Here is a 21,498-nt window from a genome sequence, read left to right as displayed (position 1 = left end):
AAAGGGTTAAGCTGACCTTATAAGCTTCTAGTCATTGTACCTTAGCAGATATGAGCTGATGTTGCCAGAATTTGGTCCTGAAGAGATGAAACCCAGAAGCTGGTAGCAGAGTTCAGAAACCACATGCCCATCACAGATACACAGTAGAGATCTAGGAGGAACAAGCTCGGTGGAAATTAGAGAACCAATGCCCAGTCGAGTGGCAAAGAATAGAATGATGACCCGACATCTTTCAAGATAATTCATTTCATATCTTGTTATTGACCCCTATAATTCCTAGTGTTCCTCCTCCTCTTCCAAGGATGATACATGCACTTATCTTTTAATATGTTATACTACCAAGTAGAATGAGTCCCTTAAAGTGGGACAGCTAGGTGGCAAAGTGGATAAGGTATCGGGCCTGGAGTCAGGAAGATTCATCTTCTTTAAGTTCAAACCTGGCCTCATTCACTTACTAGCTGTGATCCTTGGCAAGTCATTTATCCATGTTTGGCTCAGTTTACTAATCTGTAAAATGAGCTGGAGAAGGAAATGGCAAACCACTCTAGGATCTTTGCCATGTAGTAAGTACTTTACTAATGCTTGTTGAATTGGATTGAGCTCGAATTCCACATCCCAGACTGTTTCCCTTCTTCCTGGCCCAGGGTCACAAAGCTTGTAAGTGAAAGAACCAGGACTAATACACTTCTGTTCTATGGTCTGATGCCATTTCTACCACTACACCAGAACCTAGAGCAGGGGTTCTTACTCAGGTTCTAATCTAGGACCTGGGAACCTATTTTTTTTAGTTTTCAACATTAGTTTATATAAGATTTCCAATTTAAAATTTTTCTCCCTCCCTCCCCTCTCTCCCCCCTCCCCTAGACAGCAGGTAATCTGATATAGGTTTTATATATATATATATATATATATATATATATGTATATGATAACATCAAACCTATTTCTGCATTAGTCATGTTATAAGAGTAGAATCAGAGCAATAAGGAAAAACCTCAAAAAAGAAAAACAACAGCACCAAAACAAAAGAAATAGTATGGTTCAATCAGCATCCATATTTCACAGTTCTTTTTTTTTTCTTCTGGAATTGGAGAGCCTTTTCCATCATGAGTCCTTTGGAACTTTCTTATACCATTGTATTGGTGAGAAGAATCTAGTCTATCACAGTTGATCAACACATAATGTTAATGATACTGTGCATAATGTTCTTCTGGTTCTGCTCATTTCACTCATCATCAATTCATGCAAGTCCTTCCAGGTTTCTCTGAAATCCTCCTGCTCATCGTTTCTTACAGCACAATAGAATTCCATTACATTCATATACCACAACTTGTTCAGCCATTCCCAATTGATGGACATCCCCCCAATTTTCAATTCCTTGTCACCACAAAAAGAGCAGCTATAAATATTTTTGTACATGTGGGTCCTTTTCCCTTTTTTATGTTCTCTTTGGGAAAAAGACCCAAAAGTGGTATTTCTGGGTCAAAGGGTATGCACAGCTTTATAGCCCTTTGGGCATAATTCCAAATTGCTCTCCAGAATGCTCATCAGTCTGTGAACCTGTTTTTAAAAATATTTTGATAACTGTATTTCAATAAAATGGGTTTTATTTATTATCCCATGCATTTTAAATTCTGTACTTAAAGACATTATTCTGAGAAGGGGTCCCTGATCTGGTGTTAATGGATGAGGATTCAAATCCCATTTCTGTCACTTTGTTATCTGTGCAACAAGTCAAGGAAGCAAGCATTTATTAAGCATCTATTATATGCCAGACAGGCTGAAGCTCATTTGGGTTCTCTGGGCCTTAGTTCTTTTGTATTCAAAATGAGGGGTTAGTCTGGATGACTTTTAAGGTTCTTTATAGCTCAACAATCTATGATCAATAGTCTTGCCAATGTTGGAGGTATAAGGTGTTTCGGCACACATATATGCATGCCCCTGTGGGTGTGAGTGTATGTATCTATGTGTATGCATCTCCTCTTAATGAAGATGACTAGAATAGCAAGTGGTACACACTGCCACACTAACAATACCCTGCCCACATTTTCCCAAAATATTAACAAAGTATTGAAAGGCATGATTCATGAATTAAACATACAATTTAAGAACCTAGGAAACTAGCAAATTAATAGTCTCAAAATGAGAAAAAAAAAGATGTTTTGAAAACTAAAGATGTAATAAAATAATTTAAAAGAACTATTGAAATAATAAAATAAAGGACTGAGTTTTTAATATTGATAAACCATTAGTAAATTTGATTTTAAAAGAATGAGGGCAAACTTTGACTCACAACATGAAAAATGAAAAGGGGGAATTTACAACAAATGTAGAGAGTTAAAAGGAAAAGTTTGGAAACTGCTATGAATAAATAGATTAAAAAATATAGGAAACAGGCAATCAAAAATCAAAATTATCCAATCTCAGAAAAAGAAATTGACCAAAATATAAGGGAACTACCATAGATTTAAAAAAAACCTAGGTACAGATGGATTTACAAAGTGAATTCTATCAGTAGTAGAAGTAGGCTTCCACCAGTCGCGGACGACCATGGACCAGCGCCTTGAAGAGCCACAGGCCACAGTGTGGATGTGCAGTCCAATACCAGAGCTGCAGCTCCTGCTGCAAAGGACATCGGAAAACTTCTTTCCCTGTTGCCCGTTGGTTCCTTTGTCTCATTCGTTTTTCTTCCTCCCAAGCTTGAAGGCCCATCTCAGCTGCATGCAAATTGCTCCTGAGTATTGAACTCCAGGTCCTTGGCCCAGCTGCTGATGTTTATTCCCAGAGCCCTCAAGTCTTGCTTGCATACCTCTCTGTAGCAAAGCTGGGGGCGTCCAGCAGGTCTTTGGCCTGAGGCTAACTCGCCATATAGTAGGTCTTTAGGAATGCACTCATCTTGCATGCAGTGCACAAGACCGAGCCAGAGCAGCTGTCTTTGTTTCAGTAGCATGTATATGCTCAGAAGTTGCAAGCGTGGGAGCACTTCTGTGTTGGTAATCCTATCTAACCAAGATATGCCAAGGATGCCCCGAAGGCAGCGCATGTGGAAGCTGTTAAGCTTCTTCTCTTGTCTAGTATACATAGTCCATGTTTCTCTGCCATACAGTAAGGTACTCAGGACGCATGCTCTACAGACAGCAAATTTGGTTCATCTTGTCAGTTTACTGTTTGTCCAGACAGGCTTGGCAAGCTTAGCCATGGTTGAAGTAGCTTTCCTCATCCTCTGATTGATCTCAGAATCAAGTGACAAATTGTCACTGACAATAGAGCCAAGAATTGGCTTACGACATCCAACTGGTAGCTACCGATGTGTATCAATGGAGGCAACATAGCACTCTGACACATGACTTTCGTCTTTTTAAGATTAATGGTTAGGCCAAAGTCCGTGCAAGCTTGGGAGAAGCTATCGGACATTTAAGGAATACATCACCATGATGTATATATTGTTTTCACAAAGAAAGACGACACTTTAGCAAGTTCTTTATTGTAAGACAAATGTAGTCTTTTAAAAAGAATTTTGGGGGGAGCAGGGCAATGAGGGTTAAGTGATTTGCCCTAAGGTCACACAGCTAGTAAGTGTCAAGTGTTTGAGGCTGTATTTGAACTCAGGTCCTCCTGAATCCAGGGCCAGTGCTTTATCCACTGTGCCACCTAGTTGCCCCCAAATGTAGTCTTAATTTCCAAGCGTTAAATGGATGAAGGAGAGAATAATTTCAGAGCAATACCACAATAAACATTGGCATAAAAATATTAAATTAAGTTTTGGAAAAGATAACAAAATAATATATGAAAAAGTTCTTCATTATCACCAAGTTAGATGAAAACAAAACATTCATTAAAGGCTGTTTCACCAATAGGAAAATAATTAGCATAATGAATAGTATTATGACAATTAGATAAGTGAAGACAACTTTATTTGTTTGTGGGGCAATAAGGGTTAAGTGACTTGCCCTGGGTCACACAGCTAGTTAGTATCAAGTGTCTGAGGCCACACTTGAACTCAGGTCCTCCTGAATCTAGGGCTGGTGCTTTATCCACTGTGCCACCTAGCTGCCCCCCATGAAGACAACTTTAAAGATAAAAATAACCCAAGCCATGAAGGCCAAATACATAACAGATTTTGTACAGTAATATAAGCTATGTCCCTGGGACGGTGTGTGTGTGAATTTATTAAGTACCTATTATGTGCCAGGCACTGTGATAAGTGCTGATAGAAACGCAAAAATGTCTAAAGGGAGAGACAACACACAGACAACTACGTACAAACACGCTATGTACAGGACAAATTGGAGATAAAACCAACAGAAGGGCATTAGAAGGCAGGACTGGAAAATGACCGTCCCAACACCGGCACCTTCTCGGATACGCCTGGCGCTCCAAGGGCTCTCTTCTGGAGGGACAGACAGGTGAGCTCCGTGCCGACTCTGGTAACCTAGCAACCGCATCCAGCTCCACTCCCTCCACCCTTTCCCGCCTCACTCTCTATTTTAAAAGAACCGCTTGTGTGGGCGGAGGGCTAGGGGGCGCGGCGTGGAGCCGGCCAATCAGCTGGGCGACTTAGCCGCAGGGCATGATGGGCCCGAAAGGCTGTAGCCCTGGTTGTCAGTACCATGGCGACGGCTGAGCGTGGGCCACGGGCCGTAATGGCTGTGGTCTGGGCTCGGAGGCGGCCAGGTACCCCGGCGGCCTTGGCTGTACTCGTGGCGTTGGTGCTCCCCGGGTTCTCGGCGGCCCAGAGCTTCTCGCTGCCTTTCCGGCGGCCGGAGACGTGCGACCAGTACCAGTACTTTGATGTCTCCTCCCTGTCCTGCGCCCAGTGCGGAGCGAACCAGACGCGGGACTCCAGAGGTGAGAGCGGGGAGCCTCCAAAGAACTGGGGTCCGGGCCTACCCTCCAACCCCTCCCGCTGCCGGAGCAGGTTCGGAGGTTCAGAGGTTCACAGATGAGTATTGCTTATTCTGGCTTTATTTTGCTGCCTATTCGTGCGGGTGAATAATTCGCCCTGGTTTAAAGGGGGGAGGGGGAGAGGAGCTGTCTACTCTTGTTCTCTGCTTCATCCTGGGCATCTCCCCATCTCCCTCCCCCAAGCACAATGAAACCCAGACCTTCAGTCTACTCATTCTGTGCGGTTTAAGGACGGGAAAGACACTTGAACTGTTGAGAGAGTGAATGTTCTCTTAAAAATAAAAAAAAAAAAAGACTAAGATTCTCTTGAAAAGTGAAAATGGTAAGTGGAGAAATAGTTTTATTGTCCAGGGGGGCAGACTGAAATTTGATCTCCGCATTTTTGTTGTTCACTCGTGTACGACCCTGAGTGACCCCATTTAGGGTTTTCTTGGCAAAGATACTGTAGTGATTTGCCATTTCCTTCTCCAGCTCATTTTGATGAAGAACTGAGGCAAACAGGTTTAAGGGACTTGCCCAGGGTCACACAGCTAGTATCTGTCTGAGGCTGTATTTAAAACTCGACTGACACAACCTGACTCTTTCCAGTTACCCCGGTTTACACATAGCATGGTCAAAATCAGCCAGTGCCAGAAACTGTGGCTACATCTTTTCCTCTACAAAATACAGTGACATCAATATCAAGAAGACCAGGGTCATCCTGATGACAATTTGTTATAATCAGCTATTCCAAGCATTTTATATATCACTATCAACTTACTTTTAAAAGAACACCTTTGTGGCCAGGGCACTCCACCTTCTGATTCCTTGCTTTTCTTCACTGGCTGTATATATTCCTTGCCTGGAATGCCACACCTTATTATCTCATTCTTCTAGTTTCTTTTAATTTCCTCTAAAACAACAATAATCCTACCTTCTACAAGAAAGATTTCCTGATTTCCTTCCCCCTGCCAACCCCTTTATCTCTGAGATTATCTCCCATTTATACTGTATAGATTTTATGTTTACATAGTTGTTTGCCTGTTGTTTCCCCTTCTTGGAATGTGAGCTTTTTAAGGGAAGGAAGCCTTTCTTTGTATTCCCAGTGTTTAGTGTAGTGCCTAGCACAAAATAAATGCTTAATAAATACTCCATAACTTACTGATAAATGATAACTCTTAATCTTCTCTTGACACCATCATAAGATCATAGATTTAGAGCTAAAAGAATCCTCAGAGATTAGGAAACTGACTCTTCAAAGTTTAAGCAACTTTCCCAAGATCAGAGTTAAAAACAGAACCTTAAACTGGATCTAGTGCATTTTCCTCTGTCTCAACTTTACCTTAGCCTGTTTTCTTAACACAATAGGTTGCTATAGTACAACCCTGACATTATTTGCAAATTATTTACTTTGATTATAGGTTCAATATCCAGTAATTAACAGATATGATACTTTTTTTTTTTAAAGAGGAGCCTTGGACACTCAGTTTAATTTGCCCAAGGTGATTAAAAGTGATAGTGGCAGAATGGAAGCACTGAGCTGGAAATCAGATAATAATACAATTAATAGTAATATCAATAGTATACCATATTAATGATATTAAATGATAACTAACATTTTTATAGCATTTACTATGTTCCAGGCACTGTGCTAAGTGCTTTACAGTTGTCATCTCATTTGATCCTTATAACAATCCTGGGAGCTAGGTGCTGCTATTATTCCTATTTTAAAGATGAGGAAACAGAGAAAAACAGAAGTTAAATTACTTGCCCAGGGTCACACAGCGAGTAACTGTGTCTGAGGCTAGATTTGAACTCAAGTATTTCTAACTCCAAAATTCAATTATTTCTAATTATAAAATTCAGACTTAAATTGAAAAAAGTTGGAAAAACCATCAGACCACATAGGTATGACCTAAATAATGTCCCTTATGAATATGAAGTGGAGGTGATGAATAGATTTAAGGGATTAGGCTTGGTAGATAGAGTGCCTGAAGAAGTGTGAACAGAGGCTCAAAATATTATACAGGAGGCAATGACAAAAACTATTCCACAGAAAAAAAGGAGCAAGAAATAAAAAATGGCTGACTGATGAGGCCTTACAAATAGTTGAGAGAAAGAATGGGAAAAGAGAAAGGGAAAGATAGGCTTAACTGAATGAAAAATTCCAGGGGCTAGCAAAGAGAATAAAGATTTTCTTAAATGGCCAGTGCAAAGAAATAGAAGAAAACAATAGAATGGGAAAGACAAGAGATTTCTTTAAGAAAATTAGAAACAGGGGCAGCTAGGTGGCTCAGTGGATAAAGCACTGGCCCTGGATTCAGGAGAACCTGAGTTCACATTCTGCCTCAGACACTTGGCACTTAATAATCTTGTGACCCTGGAAAAGTCACTTAACCCTCATTGCCCTGAAAGAAAAAAACAAACAAGAAAATTAGAAACAGCAATGGAAATTTTTGTGCAAAAATGGTCATGACAAAAGACAAAAATAGTAGGTATTTATAGGAAGTGGAAGAGATTAAGAAGAGGTGGCAAGAATACACAAAAGAATTTATCAAGAAAGATCTTAACATCACTGATAATCGTGATAATATGGCTACTGATCTAAAGCCAGATATTCTGGAGAATGAAGGCAAGTAGGCTTTAGGAAGCATTGCTAACTATAAGGCTAGTGGAGGTAATGGAATTGCAGCTGAACTATTTAAAGCCCTAAAAAGAAAATGTTGTTGTTGAAGTGTCTTATTCAATATGCTAGCAAATCTGGAAAACATAACAGTGGCCACAGGTGTGGGAAAGATGAGTTTATGTACCAATCCTAAAGAAAGGCAATGCCAGGGAATGTGCAACTTACAGAGCAGTTGTGTTCATTTCACCCACCAGCAAGGTTATGTTTAAGATTATGCAAGCTAGGCTTTAGCAATATGTGAACTGAGAATTCAGAAGAACAAGCTGGTTTTCAGAGAGGCAGAGGAATTAGAGGCCAAATTGCTAACATTTGCTGGATTATGGCGAAAGCAAGGGAGTTCCAAAACCAACCTTTTACTTTATTGACTACACTAAAGCCTTTGATTTTTTGGATCACAACAAAATTTGGCAAGTCCTCAAAGAGATGGGAGTACCAGATCATCTTACTTGTCTCCTGAGGAACTTGTATTTGGGCTAAGAATCAACAGAATCAAACATGGAACAACAGATTGGTTTAAGATTGGAAAAGGAGTATCACAAGGTTGCATGTTGTCACCTTATTATTTAATTTATATGCAGAGTACATCATGTCAAATGCTAGCCTGGATGAATCAAAAGTTGGAATTAAGGTTGCTGGGAGAAATAACAACAATCTCAGATATGCAGATGATACCACTCTGATTGCAGAAAGTGGAAAGGGATTAAGAAGCTTCTTAGAGATGAAGGTAAAAGAGGAGAGTATAAAAACTTTCTTGAAGCTTAAGATCAAAACAACTAAGATCTCAGCAACTGCTCCCATCACTTCCTGGCAAATAGAAGAAGAAATGGAAGAAGTGTCAAATTTTATATCTTGGGCTCAAAGATCACTGCAGACAGTGATTGCAGCCATGAAATTAAAAGATACTTGCTCCTTGGAAGGAAAGCTTTGGCAAATCTGGATAGCATACTAAAAAACCAGAGACATCACCTTGCTGACAAAGGTCTGTATATTCAAAGCTATGGTTTTTCTAATAGGAATGTATGGCTGTGATAGTTGGATTGTAAAGAAAGCTAAGCTCTGCAAAATTGATGCTTTTGAATTGTGGTGCTAGAGAAGACTTCTGAGAGTCCCTTGAACAGAAAGGAAGTCAAATCAGTCAATACTTAAAGATTTTTTTTTTATTTAAAGAAATTTATTCAGGCTATTCAGTGGAAGGTCAGTTACTGAAACTGAATCTTAAGTAGTTTGGTCACAAAATGAAAAGAGACTCATTGCAAAAGACCCTGATGTTGGGAAAGATTGAAGGAGAAAGGAAAAGGAGAAAATAGAGGAAGAGATGGTTAGATAGTATCATAGAAACAGCAAACATGAACCTGGACAGTGGAGGATAGAAAACCTTAAAAGTGCTATGGTCCATGGGGTCACAAAGAGACATAAAAGAAAGATATTCCTAACTTTAGGCTCAACACTCTATCCACTATGCTGCCTAGCTGCTCCTAAATTATTGAGAAAGTATAAAGAGATAAAAAGGATTAGGATAGGGGCAGCTAGGTGATGCAGTGGATAGAGCACCAGCCCTGGATTCAGGAGTACCTGAGTTCAAATCCGGCCTCAGACACTTAACACTTACTAGCTGTGTGACCCTGGGCAAGTCACTTAACCCCAATTGCCTCACAAAAAAAAAAAAAAAAGGATTAGGATAAACCCTTGGGGCATAAACACAAGTCGGAATGGGACTTGGATGATCCAGCAAAGAAGCATAAGGAAGATTAGTCAGATAGGTAGGAAGAGAACCATGACAGAATAGTGAAAACCCAAGTTGTAGAGAATAAATAGTAAGAAGGAAGTGTAAAGAATTAATTGTTATTTGAGGTTTTTATGCCTCAGCGCATACTGGCCTGGGGCTCTGAAGGCCAGGAGGTGCTTCACCCACTGGTTATAGCCATTGCCAGGGCTCTGGCACCTCTTGTCATCAACACTCCCTGACGCCTATATGGGCCTGGCAAAATTATAATGATTGGAATCCTAGTGAGGGCAGTCATATGACTGTCAGAGCGGCCATCCCATTGGCTGGGACTGTGTGGGGTGTTTCTAGGTTTGGGGAGGAGAATTCTAGGTGGAAGCTGGAAATCAGCAGGTATTCTGCTGTGTATTTTCTGCTGATTCCTGGGTGGTGGTATTTTTCAGGTATTATAATTTCCCTTTCCCCATTTTTATTTCCTTTGCCTTAATCCTACTGATCCTGTTTTTGTTTTTTTTGTTTTTTAAGTTCGTTCTTGTTAAAATAAATCTTGTTCTGTTTTGAGGGAGGCTGCCGGTTTCCTTCCTTGCCCCAATATTGCGGCGAGCCGCTTAGCTAGCACTCCCCAATTAAAAATTGGTCCCCACAGAAGGGAAGTCCAGGCGTATCAAACATTTCAGAGAGGTGAAGAAGGAGGAGACCAAGAAAAGGCTATTGAATTTGATCATAAAGAGGTTGGTTTCAATCAAGTGGGGGGGGGGGGGGGAATGAAGCCAGATGGCAGTGGTGACTACGAGTAGAGGCAATAAAGTTAGACAACTTTTTCTAGGTGATTGGCTATGAAAGGGGAAGAAAAATAATCCCTCTTTCATAGGACAGCCCTTCAATTCTAGGTTGTTAATATTTCATTGTCTGATGTTAAAAATTATTTGGAAAAGTATTGCATATGGTAGTGATGATGATGCTTTGAAATATTCACTGTTCAAAGTCAAGAAACATTTATGAAACACCGATTGTATGCAAGACTCCGTGTTTGGTGCTAAGAATAGTTTCTTTGGAACTTTCAGTCAAATTCTGTCTTCTCAAGCTGCAGTACTATTATGTAAGATAGAATACTTAAAGAAAAACCACACTCGAATACAATGACTACACTACCAGTACCCTTCCTCCTTCTTTTGTCTACCTCAATTTCCTTATTTTGAAAGTGTTTTTCTTTAAAGTTTATCTAAAGTGAGGTTACTTTTTAAAAATGATGTTCTTCGATTATGACGACTAATTTTTAATTTATATTCAGATAGACCTGATTTGGGTCAAGGATCCACTCTAATTTAGGCTGCTTTCATTAATTTTAAAATGATCATGAAATTCAAACACGTTCTTCCATAACATCTTATAGCAGTATCACTTCCTTTCCATCCCCATTGCTGATACCCTAATCTAGGTGGTCATTACCTTTAACTGGGACTGCTTGATTCTCTCAGTTTAACACATATTCTCTTTCAGTTCATACTCTAACCTCTGTTAGATTAATCTTCCTAAAACAGTTAAGATTGTGTCACTCTCTTGATTCTGCATATCATTCTTTATAGCCATTTCAAAACTTTTCCTCTTCTTACTAAACTAGCTTTGCCTGTCCACCTTCCCCTTCCCCGCCACAGTTATATACAGTGACTTGATTATACTACAGAGATGGAGACTATCTACTAGAAACTCCCTCAGTTCCCATCATTCTCCAAACTCAGCATTCTTACTTTGCTCTTTGCTTTTGTCTTAGAAGTAGTGTTAATACTAGTTCTTCTAAAATCTAATTATTCTACCTGTGGTTTTGGTCCTGGCCCTTTTGCATTCTTTAAAAAAGTTAAAATGAAATTTTATTGATATTTTTTTTACATCAGCTACATACCCTAATGCTTTGCTCCTTTCATCCATTCCTCCTGTAGAGTTATCCTTTCTATCTCCTATCTCCTTAAGGATCTTGATTCCTCTCTCTCAGATATCTTTACATTTTTTTCCTTTTTTTTTTTTTTTTGGCAGGGCAATGGGGGTTAAGTGCCTTGCCCAGGGTCACACAGCTAGTAAGTGTCAAGTGTCTGAGGCAAGATTTGAACTCAGGTACTCCTGAATCCAGGGCCGGTGCTTTATCCACTGTGCCACTTAGCCACCCCTTTTTCCCTTTTTTAGTATGAACTTAACAGATATGGACATTTCAATCTATAAAGAACAGAAGAGAAGATTGTATATGAAGCTGGAATTCTGTTAGTACATTTGTTTTTTATAAAATACATATTAAATTTAACATGATAGCACAGTTGGTCTATGTTCCTTCCTTAACTTCCTTCTGTCCTCTATTAAGTGTTTCATTAACATTTTTTGGAGGGATTACTCTCACTACCTATTAAGTCTCCTCCCTCCCACACCCTTATTGTAGTCCTTTCTTCTAACAAATAAGTATGATTAAACAGAACAAATCAACACCCAGGGCAGTCTGCACCTATAGTTTATCACCTCTCTGCCAAGAAATGAGAAACATGTTTCTTCATCAGTCTTGTAGAGTCATTATTGGTCATTGCTTTGATTAGATTTCTGAAGTTAAGTTCAAAGTTATTTTCCTTTACATTTCCTTTATAGTGATCACTGTATAAAGTAATCTGGTTCTGCTCAATTCATTCTGTATCAATTCATACAATCCATCATATTAATCACTTCTATCTCATAGTAATATTCCATTACATTTTTATACTGTAGTTTCAGTAGCCATTTCCCAATTGACAAGTAACAAAAAACAAAGCGCTGTTTTAAATATTTGTGTAGGGGCATCTAGGTGGCACAGTGGATAAAGCATTGGCCCTGGATTCAGGAGTACCTGAGTTCAAATCTGGCCTCAGACACTTGACACTTACCAGCTTTGTGACCCTGGGCAAGTCACTTAACCCCCATTGCCCTGCCAAAAAAAAAAAAAATTTGTGTAATCTGAGTCCATTCCTTTGTCTTAGACCAAAGCTTCTTAAACTATGGGTCATGATCCCATAACTGAATATGGAAGTCAATAAAAATTTGGCAATAGTGAAAGGTTACATATATGTAGTTTATATACCTATATACCCAGGGTCATGTAAAAATTTCTTAGGCAAAAAGGGGTCAAGAGTTGAAAAAGGTTAAGAAGCCTTGTCTTAGACCTCTTTGGGATCTACTTTTAGGAGTTCACCCACTGTATCAAAGGGTAGGCACAGTTTACTGACTTCCTGGGCAGAGTTCCGAATTTTTAATTGAAGTGTATAGCTGTACATTTGCTCTCATTAAATTTCATCTTATTAGATGAAGTTACTCTGGATTATTGAGATCATTTTACATCTTCACTCTTTTATCCAGTATATTTAACTATTCTTCCTTACCTTATGTCTTTGGTATTCACGCCTTCATCCAAATGAATTAGCTAAGCTAAGGTATCAGATTTCTTCATCACTCTCATTTCTCTTTCCATTATTTCCTCTACCTCTCTTACTCTATCTTCAAAGTCCTTTTTGAGAGCTTCTATGGCCTGAGACCAATTCATATTTTTCTTGGAAGCTTTGGATGCTATCATCTTCTGAGGGTGCACCTCTATCTTCCTTGTCACTAAAGAAAATTTCTATGGTCTGCATCTTTGTCTGTTCATCTTGCCTGTCTTTTACTTGATTTTTAACTCCTTCTTAAAGTGGGGCACTGCTTCCAGGATGTACTGTCTCAAGCTTCAGGGGGTTTAAGGGGGTATTTAAGGAGGGGTCAGGTTCTTCCTCCGCCTGACCTATTTTCTGGTCCGAAGATAACCCCAGGCCAACTTGCTAATTAACCGGACAGCAAAACTTTGTGTGCTGTGGTTGTTAGCTCCATTGAGCCTGCTCCCCTCCCCCACCTGGGCCACCACCACTCAAGCCTACTTCTTGGTTCCCAGCAGGAGTGAAACGCCCAAATTCTGCCTCAGTGCCAGCAGAGACCCCTGTAATCTCCCCTAGTCAACCACTGAGCCCTCTCACCAGACCGTGAGCTTAGTTCCAGACGACACTGGCTCTGCAGATGATTTAGAGGCTCTGGGGGTCTCTTTCTCAGGCTCCACCTGCCTGGGACTGGATGTGTTGTCATGATCGAGGGGTTGGGCTCCACTCCCATCCCCAGGTGTCAGATTTCTCCCATAGACTTCCCTCTAGTGTCACACCCTAGATGTAATATAAGTAAAAATAGTTTTTAAAGGGCTTATGTAAAGTTATATAGGTTCATAGGGTAGGTCACCTGACCTCTCTGAGCCTCTTTCTGAGGTTCCATTAAGGTGTAAATAAAAGTTTGTGTTGATATTTTACTGATTATTTGATTAGTTATTAACTTTTCCGTTATGGGCTTTTATTTTTGTCTCAAGTATTGCAAAATAGTCTTGTTTTTTAAATTTTTTTAGGTATTTCATGCAAATGTCTTCCTGGATTTAGGATGGTTTCTAATAATGGTGGACCTATTATTTGTGAAAAGTGCCCAGAGAATATGGTATGAATCCATTTTTCATAACTTTACTGTAAGAAAATGTTAGATGCAACTTTTAAGTATCTTTTAATTGTGAAATTTACTTTCTCATAGAATCAATACTTTGTCAGAAATAGCTTTGGTAGAACAATAAAAGATTTTAAATTTTGTGCAAACATACCATGGCTGAAATAGAAACCTGTATTAGATATTGAATTACTGCTTCAACTGGAATCTAAGCAAACAGCTAAAATAATTGAATTTCTTTTTTTCATGTTCTAAATGCAAACACTATGTTCTTTAGTTAGAGTGGTTTTAGCCTAATCACCTATATACATCTTTTAATTCCACAGTATTGTGCCATAATAATTGATGATCAGAGCAATAAATTTGAGTCACTGAAAGATCCTGAAGTACCTTCTTAAATAAGCAAGGGACTATTAGGTTATGTTGATGTAATTTAAATTGATGTGTTGTTAAATGTGTCTTGTTTTATTGTAATTATTTGAAAATTGGTGATTTTACTATATGGTGAATCACAACTATGTTGAATATTCAGTTATCCAGAATGATTATGGAATGACTATTATAGTTAAATAAGACTCTCCTGTATATTGCACATACTTTTGAAAGTTTGAGATATTGAGTTATTTTCAATAAAAAATTATATTTTGGGTACTATGAATTTTTTTGTGATTGCTACCTTATTATAAATGTTTGTTATAAATCTTGAAAATCTGTATTGTCCAAAAGACTGGTTCTATTAAATAGCATTAGTAATCGACCCTAATAAAATAAGTTATTAAGAGAAACAACAAACAATTAGTAGTTGCTGATACACAATGGTGTCACACCAGTATTATTTTTCCAGTGACCATTCAAAAACTTCATGATAGTCAACCAGCTTCATAGGAAATTTGTAGCTGAGTTCCAGCCTTTTTAAGAAACACTGTGGGGGCAGCTAGGTGCCGCAGTGGATAGAGCACTGGCCCTGGAGTCAGGAGTACCTGAGTTCAAATCCGGCCTCAGACACTTAACACTTACTAGCTGTGTGACCCTGGGCAAGTCACTTAACCCCAATTGCCTCACTAAAAAAATTAAAAAAACAAAACAAAACAAGCAACAACAAAAAAACCCCACTGTGCCTTTAAAGAATGGATGCTGCTTTCCTCAGTATTCTCTATGACCCAGGACCTTGTTCATAATTATGAGAAAATTTCAAATTGCCTCACCCCACTTGTCAGCCAGTTAATAAGTATTTAGTAAGCACTTTCTGCCTAACACTGTGCTAAGCAATGAGGATCCCAAAAATGGCAAACACTACTTGTCACTTTCTAGGAGCTCTAGTGGAATTATGCCTATAGTGTTTATTTTGTATCACAAGATATTATATTACAAGTGCTTGTTTATTGTGAATGTTATATTTTAGACCAAAACAGGTTAACATTACATAGTGGCTAAAGGACCAGCATCAGTGTCAAGACTACTTTGGCTCAAGCCCTGTCTTTGACACCTACTCCATGGTTTTTTGGGGAAGCTGGGTGATGCAATGGATAGAGCACTGGGCCCGGAGGCAGGAAGACTCATCTTCCTGAGTTCAAATCTGGCATCAGATACTTAGGATCTGTGTGACCCTGGGGAAGTCACTCTTTGCTCCTTAGGAGACCCTTTTAACAGTCTAATTTGTGTAACAGTTGCCAATGTGTATTGTTCAAGTGATTTTCTTCACTGGGAGATGCTTATACCATTAAAATTACAGGTCTGGCTCTCTCCCTTCCATAGTTTTAGTTCACCTCTTTAGTAGTGCCGAGTGTCAATGTGCTGAATTACAATAAGAAATACTTTTTAAAGAAACTTGTGAATGGAGTTGAGTTAGAATCAGTTTTAGCATACATGGTCTTCTTAAAGAGTACTGAAATCACTGAGTGATTGCACTGTTGCATTTTGATTTCACTTGTTTTCATAAGCATGAAATAGGACATTCAAATTTATCTTTTACTTTATCATAGAATTAGTTTGACATAATCATGAAGGTGAGAATATTACCTTATTTTAAAAAATAATCATATATTTAAAGGCTTATTTATATAGCATCTAATAAATGTTCCCTGCATATTCAATTCCTGCCTTTGTTCCTCAAATATATATATATATATAGTCAAATATTAAAATATTGCTTTTGTATCTGCCTGTTTCCTACAAACAGGTCAGAGAAATAATGTTTAATCTCTCCTACAAATTAATAAACAGATCAGAAAAATTACATCTTATATCTCCTACAATGAACCAGATCAGAGAACATAATATATCTGCCTGTTTCCTACAAACAGATCAGAGAAATAATGTTTAATTTCTCCTACAAATCAGAGACAGACAGAAAAAACATACCTGTCCTCCTATGAAAACAGATCAGACAGACAGAAAAAACAAAATCAGTTTAATATTTTATTGTCCCAAGAAGAAAGATAACATGACACATGATCATGTGGAGACTTCCCTCCTAAGAGAGAAGCTCAGAGGACTCCCCATTTCTGAGGGTATATGATTTTAGTTCACTGATTACAGGGCGTTGTCAGTTTCAATAGTATGATACAGAAATCAACCCAGAAGCAAAAAGTAGTTTAACAATTTCAGTTATAACAAGTATGGAGGAAATACAGAAGCATCATGATAAGGCTACAGGATTCCAAAAAAGGGTTTGGCAAGGATGAGGATGCCCAGATGTTACCATAAGATAGGGACTTACTATCCTTAGGGAAAAGAAGTCACTAGGTAGGGTCTTTTATCTGACAGCTATCTGGATTAAGTTTGGAGTTTAGTTGAAGGATATTTTGCTCCTATTAATCCAGGGTTTCATAAAACTCCTTTTGGATAATAAGGTACCTCCATCAAATCCGGGTGATCCATATATTCATATTAACAATATATATATATATATATATATATATAGGTATGTATAAAACAATATATATTATGCAATAAACTTATCAATGAAGATATTGTAAGTTAGCTTGGTAGGAAAAACTTTTTAAAAAATGTGTTCTTTTACTCAGAAAGGAGTTACTGAAGATGGCTGGAATTGTATTTCTTGTCCCAATGGTCTCACTGCAGAAGGAAGATGCCAGTGCCCCACTGATCATATTTTAGGTAAGGAATAGATTCTATATAAAGCAATATGAATGATTGTACATTTAACTTTATTTTGCATCAATAAGCTGATTCAACTTGATTTTTCTTTTCTTTTTTTTCCCTTTTTTTTTCCTTTTTTTTTCCTGTGGGGCAAAGTGATTTTCCCACAGTCACACAGCTAGTAAGTGTCAAATATCTGAGGCCGGATTTGAACTCAGGTTCTCCTGAATCCAGGGCCAGTGCTTTATCTACTGTGCCACCTAACCCCCCCCCCCCCCGCCATTTGATATTTTCCCTTTCTTTTTTTTGAGGGGCAATGAAGGTTAAGTGACTTGCCCAGGGTCACATAGCTAGTAAGTTTCAAGTGTCTGAGGCTGGATTTGAACTCAGGTCCTCCTGAGTCCAGGGTCAGTGCTTTATCCACTGTGCCACCTAGCTGCCCCCCAGCTTTCTTTCCTGTCTTTGTGTCTATGTACAGATAGTCCCCCTTGTTTAGAATGTATTTGCTCTTTACTCTGCTTCATGGAATACTCATGCTTCTCTCAAAGCAAACTCTGCCATTAGGTTTGTACAGCATGATCTATTGATGAAGCCATACTGACTTTTAGTGATCACTGCTTTTCTTCTTAAATATTCACAAACCATAGCTCTGACCATATGTTCTAGAATTTTGCCATAAATAATCAGGCATACAGGCGTATATGAGTCCAAGTGAATAAAATGAAAAGGACATGTCAAACTAAGGTAACCAAGGCAATGGCCAGAATTTTGATGTCCTGTCAGTTACTCTGGTGGTGTTATTAATACTGTAGCTACTACTATTATGAAATCTGTTTCAGCTGCATTAATTGTTTACTACGATATAGCTGAAGTTCCTTAAAACTTTGTCTGGGTAAGGGTAGAATATAAGTGTCCCGCAAAGAAGGGAATCAATATATCATATTTTTTCTACTACTTAAAAACAAAACAATCAAACAAAAGCCCTTTCTACTCTCTAGTGGTCTGCCAAGATTCAGCCATGGAACCTGGGGCAGAAAATGACCCTCTTTCCACTCAACTCTTAGGGACTGCTATAAGTTTAAAGGATCAGCAAAACCACGGCATTTCATCAAGGAAATGCCACTTTGCTCATTATTTTGGCCCTAGAAGTTCTTTCAAGGTTACACCTACTTAGTATTATTGTAGCTTTCAGAGATTAGCTAATCAGTGACAGGTAAAGGTGGGGAGAGAAGAGGAGAGTCCATTCCTCCTGTGGCACAACAGTGCCAGGTATCTCATGCTAGGTTTATGTTCAGGCTACTACAATTTGGTCTGAATTTTTTTAAAAAATGGTGTAGGGGAGGGGCAGCTAGGTGGCACAGTGGATAAAGCACCAGCCCTGGATTCAGGAGGACCTGAGTTCAAATCCAGCCTCAGACACTTGACACTAGCTGTGTGACACTGGGCAAGTCACTAAACCCTCATTGCCCCACCCCGCCAAAATGGTATAGGGGATAGAGCACTGGACTTAGAGTCAGGAAGACCTGAGTTCAAACTCTGCTCAGTTACCTCCCAGCTGTATAACCCTGGGCAAGTCATTGAATGTTTTTTAACCTCATTTTTTCAACTGTAAAATAAGGACAACTACACCTACCTAATAGGCTTGTGAAGATAAAAAAGATGATGTGTATGGAACACCTTGCAAAACTGAAAGCACTGTATAAATGCTACTGGCTATTATCATCATTAAACGTAAACTCTTAAGCAGATCCATTGTAACAGTTAGTATTTATATATATATACTATCAATTTGATATTCAGTTTCAGTAGAGGAAAAGACATACTTTTTAAAAGACTTTTAGAGATGAGAGAAGAATTGTAGAGATAATCTAGACTGACTTTTTAATTTGATAGTAAATATTTATTAAGCATCTACTATATGCTAGGCAGTGTGCTAAGTGCTGGGAATACAAAGAAAGGCAAAAGACAGTCCATGCTCTCAAGGAGCTCCCAGTATAATGGGGAAGACAACGTGCAAACAAGTAGGTACAAATAAGATATATACAGGTTAAATTGGAGGTAATGTATAGAAGGATGACAAGAAAAAATGATAAGAATACATTTGTGAGAATAAAAATATTATGTACTCTGTATAAGTAAAAGCCCATTTCATTGGAGAGTAGTTGCAAGTAGGTATTATACTTTTTTAATAATGAAAAGACTTTTTGTTGTTTGTGAAATAAAACCATGTTTATATATCAGGTTTTAATTTTGTTTTTAAATTTTTTAGTGGAACAAGATACTGATGGAAAGTTATTGTCTGAAGCAAATTGTATACTTTGTGATGGAAGTGAAAACTCTTTCTCAGCAGCAAATATATTTAGAAATAGGTAAGCTATATGATGGGGGCTTTTGAGTTTAGAAATAAATTTGACAATTGACTACTAATAGCCTACATTTTTACCAATTTTGTATTTTTTTAATATTTTCTGTGTATTTCATTTGCTCTTCAGAATACTCCTTTGAGTATGTAAAAGAGTTATTTTTATTATTTGGTTTTGTCCCTATTTGGACTTTTTTTTTTTTTTTTGCGGGCCAATGGGGGTTAAGTGACTTGCCCAGGGTCACACAACTAGTAAGTGTCAAGTGTCTGAGGCCGGATTTGAACTCAGGTATTCCTGAATCCAAGGCTGGTGCTTTATCCACTGCGCCACCTAGCTGCTCCCTGGACATCTTTTTTAAGATGCAAAAGTACATGTTCCCAGGTTCAGCTTCTCATTTATTAGAAGCCTGAGATAGGGGCTCCTCCTTACATAACAACCTATTTTTACCATAATCAGTCACACTTCTTGAATCGCCTCCTGATTCTTCACCTATTTCTGATTTTTCTTTCAGTCCCTTGGCATTAATTTCCTCTTATTTTGGACACTGGATAGCCCTGTCCCAAGTTAGAAAAGTATATGTGGAAGGAAATGTCTTTTTAGGTTTCGGTATTCCTGTTTTCTTTTTCACAGAAGTTCATAACCTGGAGTCCATGAACTTTTTAGAAATTTTATTTTGATAACAGTATTTTATTAAAATTCATTTTCTTTATAATCCTATGTATTTTATTTTATATTCTTTAAAATAATATTCTGAGGAGGGCTTCATAGGCTTCATCAGTCTGCCAAAGGGATCTATGACACAAAAAAGATTAAGGACCCCAGCTTTAAGAGGTATAGCAGCAGAAGACTAGGAACTAAAAGCTCATAAGATTTAATCTTGATGTATTTGGTCATTGTTTTTTTTTTAAATAAAAGTATTTTATTATTTTCCAGTTACATGTAGAGATAGTTTTCAGCATTTGTTTATATAAGATTTCCAATTTCACATTTTTCTCCCTCCCTCCCCTCTGCCCCCCGCAGACAGCAGGCAATCCAATATAGGTTTTATACACACACACACACACACACACACATACAGACACATATATATGTATGCAGTACATATACATAACAACATTAAAGATATTTCTGCATCAGTCATTCTATAAGAGAAGAATCAGAGCAATAAGGAAAAACCCCAAAATAGAAAAACAACAGCACCAAAAACAAAAGAAATAGTATGGCTCAATTGGCATCCGCATTCCACAGTTCTTTTTTTTTTTTCTGGATTTGGAGAGCCTTTTCCATCATGAGTCCCCTGGAACTTTCTTGTACCATTGTATTGGTGAGAAGAATCCAGTCTATCATAGGTGATCAACACATAATGTTGATGATACTGTGTATAATGTTCTTCTAGTTCTGCTCATCTCACTCATTATCAGTTCATGCAAGTCCTTCCAGGTTTCTCTGAACTCCTCCTGCTCATCGTTTCTTAAAGCACAATAGAATTCCATTACATTCATATACTACAACTTGTTCAGCCATTCCCTAACTGATGGGCAACCCCTCAATTTCCAATTCCTTGCCACCACAAAAAGAGCAGCTATAAATATTTTTGAACATGTGGGTCCTTTTCCCCTGATCATTGGTTTTTAAAGATAATTTGAATGATTGATTTGCCTAATGTTTGTTATCCATTCCACACTGTCTCACATAGCACTGTGTAATTTTCAAAAGAATACATTTGTGTCTTGTCAAAATGTTAAATTTGCCTTATTTAAGTTATAGTAACTTCTGAGTTGAGCTGGTTTATTCTTATGTGTCATTTAGGAAGGTGACTCCTACATTAATACTTGTCTCATTCATGAATATACTTTACATTTTTTTGTGTGGATTTTATTGCACAGGTGTGTCAGATGTGAACCAACATTCATCAATACAACAAAGTCCTGTACATGTTCAGAGCCTGCCAGTTTAGTAAGGAAAAAACTATAATATTTAATAAACTACATAGTTTTATCAAATAATTTATGCCTTTTTGCTAACTGGAAATTTTTCTATTCATTATTTGTTAATAAAGACAGGTGGGTTATGTTTCAGCAGCAAAGGGAATTTTCTTCCACAAGCAGTTACAACTTGGCGTTATGGACAGCTTGTAAGTGTTTTAATTTTGGGGGGTTTATGGTATTAAATTTCCTCAATTTCTATTTAGTTAGTAATCATATTGGGACCAAATTTAGCAACATTTCT

General features: G+C 38.1%; 1 protein-coding gene across 4 annotated transcripts in view; it reads left to right on the top strand.

Moving 5' to 3' along the window:
* The first annotated feature begins 4,597 nt into the window (after window positions 1-4,597).
* TMEM67 (transmembrane protein 67) overlaps window positions 4,598-21,498 on the top strand; it is a 76,578-nt gene continuing 59,677 nt past the window's right edge. For 2 of the 4 annotated variants that reach the window (XM_043979074.1, XM_043979073.1), the window contains exons 1-6: window positions 4,598-4,847; window positions 13,716-13,801; window positions 16,831-16,924; window positions 19,176-19,275; window positions 21,156-21,225; window positions 21,329-21,403. In XM_043979074.1, coding sequence (XP_043835009.1) covers window positions 4,610-4,847; window positions 13,716-13,801; window positions 16,831-16,924; window positions 19,176-19,275; window positions 21,156-21,225; window positions 21,329-21,403 — 663 coding nt within the window. In that variant the 5' untranslated portion in view covers window positions 4,598-4,609. Of the gene's footprint in view, window positions 4,848-13,715; window positions 13,802-16,830; window positions 16,925-19,175; window positions 19,276-21,155; window positions 21,226-21,328; window positions 21,404-21,498 lie in introns of those variants that run through there. The other 2 variants (XM_043979075.1, XM_043979076.1) reach the window with 2 other exon arrangements.

Source organism: Dromiciops gliroides, chromosome 1 (genome assembly GCF_019393635.1).
Source record: "Dromiciops gliroides isolate mDroGli1 chromosome 1, mDroGli1.pri, whole genome shotgun sequence".
Lineage (NCBI taxonomy): Eukaryota > Metazoa > Chordata > Mammalia > Microbiotheria > Microbiotheriidae > Dromiciops > Dromiciops gliroides.
The sequence above is the reverse complement of the archived record's forward strand: the minus strand, read 5'-3'. Positions and strand labels throughout refer to the sequence as shown.